Genomic DNA, 10,566 nt, shown 5'->3' with positions numbered 1-10,566 from the left:
ATATATACACACACACACCTTGGACGAAGCATCCACCTAACTACTGAAACATAACATCTGTCCACCTTTAGGGCAGGTCTCGTTTGTAAACACTATCACACTGCAAGAACGCCTTTTTGTGTTAGTTTGTCCAAAAATTTAAAGTCTTTTTTTTTTTTGTGCGCGTGTGTGTGTGCGTGTGTGTGTGGTGGGAATGAGGCCACTCACGCAGCAGATTGGAAAATAAAAAAAACTTTATGTGTACGTTCCACATGAATCTGACATGGATCTCAGAAAACCTTAACAACATTTTAGTTCCCCTTTTTATTTTAATCAAAGAGCAAGAAAAATAATTTTCTGTGAGGTTATTATACTTTCCATGATGGCAGCAGCCAACAGCCTAAATTCATGGAAAAGAAAGCCAGTGATTAAACTATAAACTGTTTCTGACTTGAACATTGTTCCTATTAGAAACAGAGTACAAGTTAACACCAACAAACTGTATTTGACAGATCACAGAACTCATATAACCTGTTTAAATGTCCAACAGTGTTGTCTTTTTACTTAAGGTCCCACTAAAGACTGAAAAGGATTGAACTGTGAGAATATATGCAATTTGTCATCAAGAACTATTTAAAGTCAATGAATTAAGTGGCAGATTTTCTTTTTATTCACACAGTAAGTTGCTAAGGTAGCTTTTCTCTTTTAATTGTTATACAGCTTTACACTTACCTTTGACTTAAATATAACAATGGTGTAACCGTACTATATAGAAACACTTTCTAGCACTGAAATTCAAACTGATCCTATGCAGTACTGCTTATTGTATGAAGAATCATATCTGTCTTAATGAGATCATTTCTTTCTCGGGCAACAATATCTCCATCAATAGTTCCTGTGAAGTCACCGAATGCTTCAAACGGATTGAAAAAATATCCAAATCATCTGTATACACTTTACAATATAGCTGTCATTTCTAACCCAGAGCCCGGCCCGACACAGATTAGGACCGGGCCATAATAATGTGTTTAATGTGCAAGCCGGTGTTGGGCTTTTGATTGCATCAGTGGACATGCGCGGCTCACGATCTAATTATATGGTGACATGGCTTGCCATACATTAACCAGACACACACAGCCATTTGACCAGGCGCTGACCGGCCTTGAAAGAGGTAAAAAAAAAAAAAAGTTCAGTTAGGCTTCAGATGGACTATACAGCCAGGCAGCGATCCATCAAAGCTCAAATGGACGTTTATTCAGCCGCTGCACTCAGCAGACGCGCACGGCCGACTACTCAAACAGGTGAGATCCCAAAATATCCGACATGTCAGAGCAGGGTCCGTGTCTGAATAATGCAGAATGCAGGCAGAAGCAGGGAGTTAATGTGCTTTGATGGCCATGAAATGACAAACACCCTCTCAGTATGGTATACAAGCAGTCAAAGTTCAATTAAAAATGTTGGGGGAGGGGGTTCGGGTTCGTACCTGTAATTACTGTTAATTCGTCGGGTCGGGTGGGGTTCAGAAATGATGGCTGCAGGCTGGGGCTGGGTCGGGCTGGATTTTTTGGGTCCGAACTCTACTGTAACCCAGTAACAATCCAACTAGACTTCTGATAGATTCTTGACCTCAGTCCACAACATTATTATCAAAACACCAAACATGGGAATAGCTTTCAAAGGACTTCCACTTATAGAATTTCAAAGACTTGGAAAAATCAATGCCAAGGCACCCTGAAGCTTTTCTTACAGCGCACGCTGTGTCAGCATCTAACAAATACATTGTTTTATTTTCCAGCCATTTACATGAGGCTCACTGATGTGTACTCAGATGTATCCTGTTTGGACCGTACCTTACAAACTCTGGCCACTCGGGAAATCCAGGGGTCGGCTTCTGGGCTGGGGTCCGAGTTCTTTTCACGAAAAAATATGTAAATTTTCTCATTTACAGGGTCGTCCACACGCTTTACCCAGTTCGCCGAAATGAATGTGGGCTCTGTGAAAAGATGTCTCTTTTACTAAATCTCTCCATGGTGTGAATTAAAAGGAAGGTGAGAGCAAAACAAAACAAAAACAATATGGCAGCCGTGAGGAGTAAAAAGCACAAGATGTGTGCTGTTCAGGTTTAACACGATTAATAATTTTGTCCGTGCTGCAACAAAATAACGAAGTACAGGAGTGTATTAATACATTTTAAAGAAAAGCTTTTCTTTGGTTTAAGCACAGCCCTCATTAGTTTCACACTCAAACTCAAAAATGCCTGTGTGTGCACAAAATGTGGTCCGCTTCGTTTAAAAACAACATGTCCGCACTTTCACAGTACAGTCCAGTTGGCACTAATCTCCGACTCATCCTTTTTACTGTGCATTCAGGAAAACACTGCTCTTGTAATCTAAGCTTGTCCTTGAACTGGTGTGGAAAAGAGACCAGTCATTAGCATGCTGGACGTGACACTGACATGAATGAGCATGTGTGATGTTATTGTAGCTGTACTTGATGTTCTAGAAAGATGTAAGGCATTATAAAAAGCCAAATACATTACAAAGTACATGTACTACGTATGGAAATATTTTTGATACGTTTTTGTTTTGCTCTATGCATCACAGTTGTAATGAACTCCCAGTAAAGTGCTCCCTCTTAAATAATAAATAACCTGCATCTATTCTTACCTGAGACCCAGCTGTCGTGCATCCAGACGTTGGTTCTGTCGCCAGCTTTTCTCCTGAACTGTAACGAACCCCCATCAGCATCCAAAGGCGCTGCTGCGTATAAATCCCGGTCTAAAAACAATAAGAGCACATCACATGAAACAGAGTGAAAATGCCCAGATCACTTTAAATTTCAATCGACCGAATCACATTTTAAAACCTTTAAAAGCTCAAGTCTGTGTTTGACGTACCTACTGTGAGCGACAAGGAGTTCTGTGTATGGACAAATGGAGAGATGCCGGTCCCCTCATAACTCTCTACTATTTCATTTGTCTGATTACTTATAGAGGGAAACTATAGAGAATGACAGGGAACAAAGCAAAGTCAACAGCTGTGATGGAAAACGCGTCAACAAATAATGAGAGCACACACGCTACTTAATTATAGAGCAGGGCACTTAATTAAAGTTTTATTAGAACTAGATCCAAGCCACACTTTAATCAGCTTTGCCCCGCTGTCACTGCTACATCAACAAGCCACAAAAACTGTTGTGTGTGTGTGAAAGATGTGGTGGCTTTGCAATCACTGTGCAAATACATTCACTGGCGTATGCAGACACTTACGAGCTTCCAGCACTTTGGTTTGAGTCCATTCGTTCCACATACAAACACGCTGTCCTGAAACTTCTCAATTACAGTGATTATATTTTTACATGGACCCTAAAACAGAGATTTCAACATCAGCCACAACTGAGTTAAAGTTCGATTTTGGACATCGGAGGTTAAGCACATTTCTGTGGCAGTCACTTACCTCATGGCACAGCTGCTCCCTTGTCGTTTCCAGTGGAAATCTCTATCAAGGAAATCAATAAAAACAAGAAATAGCTTTAAAATTAATCCTATTTCCTGTTATGTTGATGGGAACCTTGAAGATGAGAATAATCTGAGCAGCATAATCCATTTCCAGTCTCAAGTTGACTTTTTTGTAACATGTCACACAAGATAACTCCTACCTAAGCTCATCCTAATAAGCTATATAAAATATCAAACATCTCGAGCTTGCCTTTTCATTAAGACATGTTTTAAACATGCAGTTTCGAGACCAGCGGGCGATCTGAACATTTGAGCTTTTTAACAACCTGCCAGAGGGTGCTGGCAGACAGACTCAAAACAATAAACAGGTTTGTGTGTGTGTGGGTGTGTGTGTAAACTATCTGTTTCAGTGCCATCTAATTAAAGCAAGATGCACTGCCTGGTCCCAAAACAGCTGAGAGCAACACAAACAAATCACAAGGAGGAGTGAGTGTGCTGCAGCACGTGACTCAAACAAGATTAGAAAGACTTACCTCTAAGACCTGGTAGTTATTTGCATCCAGTTTCAACACAAAGTCTTCCCCTCCAACATAAAGCTCGTCTGAGTCCTCCTGGTATAGGAACACGCTGTGGTTCTGATGGACCTCATATTCATATTCACCACCGATTGAACCTGAGGTGAAAGAGAACAGTCCAGAAATATCCATCACCTGTTATGTAACACAAACAGCCTAAATGAACAATGTCCTCCTCTGATTTAAGGTAAGTAAACAAAAGCAAAGTGCTTCTTATTGGGGTGAAGAAGTTCCTACCTTTGCTCAGAAGTCTGGGAGTTTTAGTCGAGCCAAGTGTCGGTGTCTCCTTCAAGTCCACACTAAGGACAAGGTGAAAACCCGCAACAAACAAGAGAGAAATATAAGAAGAAGCCGTCATTTTGCGCATTAGCTGATGAGGTCGAGGTCCGTCGGTGCTAATTTCTGTCACTCCTCCTAATTAAATATCCCCAAACGGCACGCGTAGATTAATTTTTGTTGGGCTGGGGAGAACCAACAGCAAACAAGCGTTTGCCGAAGCTGCCATGGTGTAAAATCAGCGAGAGTGTGTAAAACCATGGAGTTGACCTGCGCGCGACCAGAGTCCATTAACAGCTAAGACGCTCGTGTTGCCAGGTGAGAAATGTAGGATTATCGTACTAGAGAAGTCAAATTATCTAAAATTATCGTATTTTGAGGGAAATTATTGTACACCCGTCATAAACAAAATAACAAATCTATTAATGCGCTATAGTAGTGATGGGTCCGCTTCCAGACCGGTCCGGCTCTGCTGCTTCTCCTTTTCTTTTTTTTCCTTTTCTTCACTCATGGGGCGGGCGCAGCGGACTATTCAGCCAATCATGGCCGTTGTTCTGAGGCAAACGCAAACACGTCACTCGTAGGTAACATTTAGAAAAGCTGTTTGCAGACACAAACGCCTTCAGGGTTCACAAAATAAACTCTGACAGACAGTTGCGAGAGGCTGATGACAACCGATTACAACCACACATTCACGGAATGATCAAATTATCGTATATTTGGCCTTGTTTGGGATTATTGATCGTACATCGTACAAAGGGCAAAATTGTCGTACAAATACGATAATTATCGTACACCTGGCAGTCGGAACATTAAATTAAGCGTTCCGTAGTGGGCGGGGCTATACTACGTCATACCTAATATTAATATTAATTAAGACCCAAGCTACACACATTTCGAAGAGTTTTAAATTGAATGACAAATAAAATCTCCACAAAAAAAAAAAAAAAAGAAAAGAAAATGATGATGGAGGCTTCAGGTGAAGACATCCTTACAACAGAAAATAAATTCACAAATGTAAAAACATACAAAGGGGGAAAAAAAGGACAAACAAATAAATAAATGCATTACCAACCAGTTATCTGTTCAAAAAGGAGTGACAATAAAGATAAACTTGTTTACTCCTACCCCTCATCTATAGGTAATTTATTATTTCTCACACTCTATATTTATCTGTAACAATGATGTGGTAATTATGGTTAATACATTTCTGAACAAGGAATGTATTAACAATTATGCTAAGTAAATAGCATAACATGTACAAAAAACAGTGTTCACAGCTTCTTAAACATATATAAAAGTAAAATTATACATATGATTTGATTTTAACATACATTGTCACACATTATTAGACATGAATTGCAGATAAAATATTTATTAATGATCATAATAATGATAATATAATCTTATTTCCCTCTTCAGGGGTCTCCACAGCGAGTCATCCTTCTCCATCTCACTCTGTCGTCTGCATCCTCCATCTCACTCCAACTACCTCCATGTCCTCTGCATCCATATATCTCCTCTTTGTCTTTTTCCTGGCAGCTGCATTTCTAACTTTATCTCCCAGTTGTTCAACCTGTGCTGTACCTCTGATGTTCTCATTCCTAATCTTATCCAGCCTTGTCACTCCTAAGGAGAACCTCAACATCTTCATTTCCACCACTTCCAGGTCTTTCTCCTGTCTTTTTGTCAGTGCCACTGTATCCAGACCAGACAATGTAGCTGGTCTCACCACTGTCTTCTAAACTTTTCCTTTGACCTTTGCCAACACCCTTTTTTCAAATCACTCCTGAAACTTTTCTCCATCCATTCCATCCTGCCTGGACTCTCTTGTCATGTCAGAGTTATTTTGAAGCTCTTTAAAAAAAAAAAAAATGTAACCACCCAAAGCCTTTAACAGCTCCTCTCTGAGTTCCTCACAATATTCTTCCATCCTCAGCTTCCACCTTTTGGTCTTCTTCTCTGATTTTACTCTTTTTTTTCTTCTTCACAACAACAGTCATTCTACACACAACCATCCAATGCTGTCTGGCCACACTCTCCCCTGCCACAACCTTAAAGTCCCCAATCTCCCTCAGGTGTCCTCTTCTACACAGAATGTAGTCGACCTACATACTCCTTCCTCCACTCTTATAGTTCACTCTATGTTCCTTCCTCTTTTGGAAATATGTATTGACTACAGCCATGTCCATTCTCTTGGCAAAATCCACCACCATCTGTCCTTCCTGGTTTCTTTCCTTGACACCAAACCTACCCATCACTTCCTCATCCCATTTGTTTCCTTCCCCATCATGTCCATTCAGGTCTGCTCCAATCACCACTCTCCTCCCTGGGAATACTCTCTATCACTTCATCCAGATCTTTCCAAATTGTATCTTTCTCCTCCACATCACATCCAACTTGTGGAGCATAGCCACTAACAACATTTAACATCAGACCTTCTACTTCTACCTTCAGACACATCACCCTATGTAATTTAATATAACTGGGATCCTGTGGGGGCAGCACCGTGGCACAACTGGCAGAGCCGCTGCCTCCCAGCGAGCAGGTCCCTGGCTCAAATCCCGGTCCGGGGGCCCTTCTGGGTGGAGTTTGCATGTTCTCTCTGTGCATGTGTGGGTTTTCTCCAGGTACTCCAGTTTTCTCCCACAGACCAAAAACATGCATGTTAGGCTGATTGGTAACTCTAAATTGTCCCTAGGTGTGAGTGAGAGAGTGAATGGTTGTTTATCTCGTTTGTCTCTATGTGTCCCTGTGATGGACCTGTCCAGGGTGTATCCCGCCCCTCGCACAGTGATTGCTGGACATGGGCACCGGCGACCTCCATGACCGAAAATGGAAGAAGCGGGTAAAAGATAATGGATGGATGGATGGATGGATGGATGGATGGATGGATGGATGGATGGATGGATGGATGGATGGATGGATGGATGGATGGATGGATGAGACCCATGTGTACATAATCTCGTTCCACCACATGTACCACATGAGATGCGAATAACAAAAAAAAATCTCTCTGAATCTCTCTGACACTTTCTTCACCTCTACTACATTCTTTGCCAACTCCTACTTCAGGACCACCCCTACTCCATTTCTCTTTCTATCACACCATGGTAAAACAGTTTGAACTCTGCTCCAATTCTGCGAGCCTTGCTGCCCTTCCACTTGGTCTCTTGACACATAAAACATCTACCTTCCTTCTCTACATCATGTCAGCCAGCTCTCTACCTTTGCTTGTCATTGTCCCCACATTTAGAGTTGCAACCCTCACTCCTACATTCCTAACTTTCCTCTTCTCCCTTTGTCTCCTGACATGTTTCCTTCCATGTGGTCTTCGACTAACAATAGCACCATTTCTGCCGGCATCCTGTTTGTCAACAGCACCGATGGTGGTCATAGTTAATCCAGGCCTCGACAGATCCAGTATGGTTTCACTTTGATGAACTCAATTTATAGTTTTGGCAAAAGTGTTATACATCAGATGCCCTTCCTGACATGACCCTCATCACCATTTACCCAGGCTTGGGACTGGCACAAGAGATACTGTATACTGGTTTGTGCTTAGTGGCTGGTATAAAAACAACAAGAACAATAATATTAATAATAATAAATAATTTGTAATTATATAATTATATAATTATACAACACAGTATATGATATATTTATTCTTGTAATTTCTAAATTACTGCCTTATTTTCATATTCCAGGTTTTAATCTTTTTTTAAATATATATACCTTTTGAAAATCACGGTTTTGTATTTGTTTTGAACAATGTTTGGATATTGGCTTTATTTGGGTTGGTCCTCATGTCGCTCATGCAGGTTAAACCACTGTTTTTACCCTTTAAAAAATCCTGTGACAGCTGAAGAAGGCCAAGCAGCCGGCCAAGCTGATGGTGCAGTTCTACACGGCCATCATCGAGTCCATCCTCAGCTCCTCCATCACGGTGTGGTACGCCGGGGCCACTGCCAGGGACAGACTCAGACTGCAGCGCGTTGTGCAATCAGCTGAGAAGGTGAGAAGCCTTCCATCCCTCCACGACCTGTACATCTCCAGGACTGTGAGGCGAGCAGGTCGGATCACAGCTGACCCTGCTCACCCTGCACACGGTCTGTTTGAACCACTCCCCTCAGGCAGGAGGCTTCGGTCCATACGGACCAGAACCTCCCGCCATAAGAACAGTTTCTTCCCCTCTGCTGTTGGACTCCTGAACACTCATAATGCTACCTCATAACTTCTGCTTTGGTCACATTACATCTGCATTATAACTGAATACTCCATCTGTACTGTTTTCTAAGCTTTTTTATCATTTTCTATTGTATGGGTGTACACATGTTTATGTTATGTTTTAATTTTACTTTATTTGTGGGTGGACACAGGTCTTATGTCTTATGCAATGTTCTCATTCTTACTTTATTTTTACTTTATTTTTACTTTATTTTACTTTATTACTATTCGCACCTTATGTCGAAGCAAATTCCTAGTTTGTGAACCTCGTTCATTGACATGGCAATAATAAACTGATTCTGATTCTGATTCTTTATTTTAACACTTTTTTTATGTCTAAAATTGTGTCTATTGTCTAAAAAAATTTAAAAGTGAACACCACTTAAAATTTATTAATTGCTTTTCCAGAAATACTGTTAATAATGAAGCAAGTATTTATGTTAAGCATTGTGTGAATATTCAGTACTGTCTATAGAGGCAGAAATAATGTACTTTTTTTGGACTAAAGTAATTATTTCTCTTGATTAGCCATGTGTGCTGTGGGATTTTAAAGAGAAGACCATGCAGGGACTGTTAAGGCTGTATAATCTGAGGTGACTTTACTCTGCTAAGTTCTTTTGATCCAGGTCTCAAGGACATGATACAAAAGTCACACTGCCAGACACTAGACAGAACAAGACATGACACTTTGAGTCACAGCTGATTTTGACACCACATGGAAAACCTACACAAAACAGTTATTTGGAGCAGCTGCATCAACATTTTTAACTTCAGTGAACTTGTTCATTTTTCCACTCAACCAACTAAATATTTAAATAAATAAATGATGTCCAGTTCTTTGATCAAGTGTTTTTAGAGTTATTTTTAATTTTTATTTATTACTATTTTTTTGCATTCCAGTTCTTTCTAATAAATCTTATGTGTTGCAAACTTCTTTATCCAACTCTTATGAGACTTTTTCAAAGTTTATCTTATGATATTTCATAACACCAGTTTTGTCATATATATTTTCCCTGACTGGATAAAACATTTTGTTCAGGTTTACAGACTGTTTCATCATGTAAACGTCATGTTAGAGAACCGACCTCTTCCATTAGAAAAAAAAAAGTTACCTATTGGTGAACAGGGAGGAAAGTTGAGAGCCATATTTTATGTGCATTCACAAAAACTGCACCTGTGTAAATACAACTGTTTAAAACTTTGTCAAAACAGCTATTTTAGTACAGACTTGGGCATAAAGTGATCATGCTCCAAAACCTCAGGTCTACTTACTGGTACTTGTTTAAGTAGGTGGTCAAAAATATTTTTCTCCACAGGGTAGCTGGACTCGCTCTAAGAGATACGGTGAGAAGTTCAGTTATCCAGGGGACTTGGAGTCGAGTTACTACTCCTCCACATCGAGAAGAGCCAGTAAGGTGGTTCAGGCATTTGGTAAGGATGCCCCCTGGACTTCTCCCTAAGGAGGTGCTCTGGACATGTCTGACTGAGAGAAGATGCCTGGGAACACCTTGGAGTCCTCCCAGAAGAGCTAGAAGAAGTGGCTGGGCCTCCCGGCTTAAGCTGCTGTCCGTATGACTTGACTCCGGAACAAGTGGATGGATGGATGGATGGATGGATGGATGGATGGATGGATGGATGGGTGGATGGACAAAATCTTACAGCCCTATTCACACTGTAACACAGTTTAAAGTTTTAAAATAGTTTTTGGTGCAGTATAAAAACACTGTTCACATGATGCATATTGTTTCCTTGCTTTGTTAATTTTTCAGTATAAATCCATCACTGGTCCTCTGCATGTGAAGCTGGCATTTAAATTTGATCTATTTAGCTATTTGGACAGATCTTAAAAACAACGATAGACAGTTGGTTGTAGAGCAAACCTTCTTAGACTGCCAGTCTAATACGTGCATGTTTGAATAATCATTGAAGGCCAGAGCAGCAGACAAAAAGCCGCAGTGATGCAATAAAAACAGAACAACTCCAACTCCTAAAATAAGGCAGCCTCGGAGTCTTGCTGCAAAATGATAGGTCTGTCCATGGAATTCTAATATG

The 10,566-nt window shown here is 40.5% G+C and overlaps 1 protein-coding gene across 1 annotated transcript in view; it reads right to left on the bottom strand.

Moving 5' to 3' along the window:
- sema7a (semaphorin 7A) overlaps nucleotides 1-4,651 on the bottom strand; it is a 9,843-nt gene extending 5,192 nt beyond the window's left edge. Inside the window, exons 1-7 of the mRNA XM_037682930.1 lie at nucleotides 4,249-4,651; nucleotides 3,970-4,109; nucleotides 3,435-3,476; nucleotides 3,248-3,343; nucleotides 2,876-2,978; nucleotides 2,646-2,756; nucleotides 1,830-1,972 (exon numbers count right to left, since the gene is read on the bottom strand). Coding sequence (XP_037538858.1) covers nucleotides 1,830-1,972; nucleotides 2,646-2,756; nucleotides 2,876-2,978; nucleotides 3,248-3,343; nucleotides 3,435-3,476; nucleotides 3,970-4,109; nucleotides 4,249-4,378 — 765 coding nt within the window. The 5' untranslated portion in view covers nucleotides 4,379-4,651. The remainder of the gene's footprint in view (nucleotides 1-1,829; nucleotides 1,973-2,645; nucleotides 2,757-2,875; nucleotides 2,979-3,247; nucleotides 3,344-3,434; nucleotides 3,477-3,969; nucleotides 4,110-4,248) is intronic.
- Nucleotides 4,652-10,566: the final 5,915 nt, after the last annotated feature.

The sequence above is a fragment of the Nematolebias whitei genome, chromosome 10, assembly GCF_014905685.2.
Source record: "Nematolebias whitei isolate Nwh7 chromosome 10, NemWhi1, whole genome shotgun sequence".
In the NCBI taxonomy this organism is placed as follows: Eukaryota; Metazoa; Chordata; class Actinopteri; order Cyprinodontiformes; family Rivulidae; genus Nematolebias; species Nematolebias whitei.
Note: the sequence above shows the minus strand (reverse complement) of the source record. Positions and strands in the feature narration are given on the sequence as shown.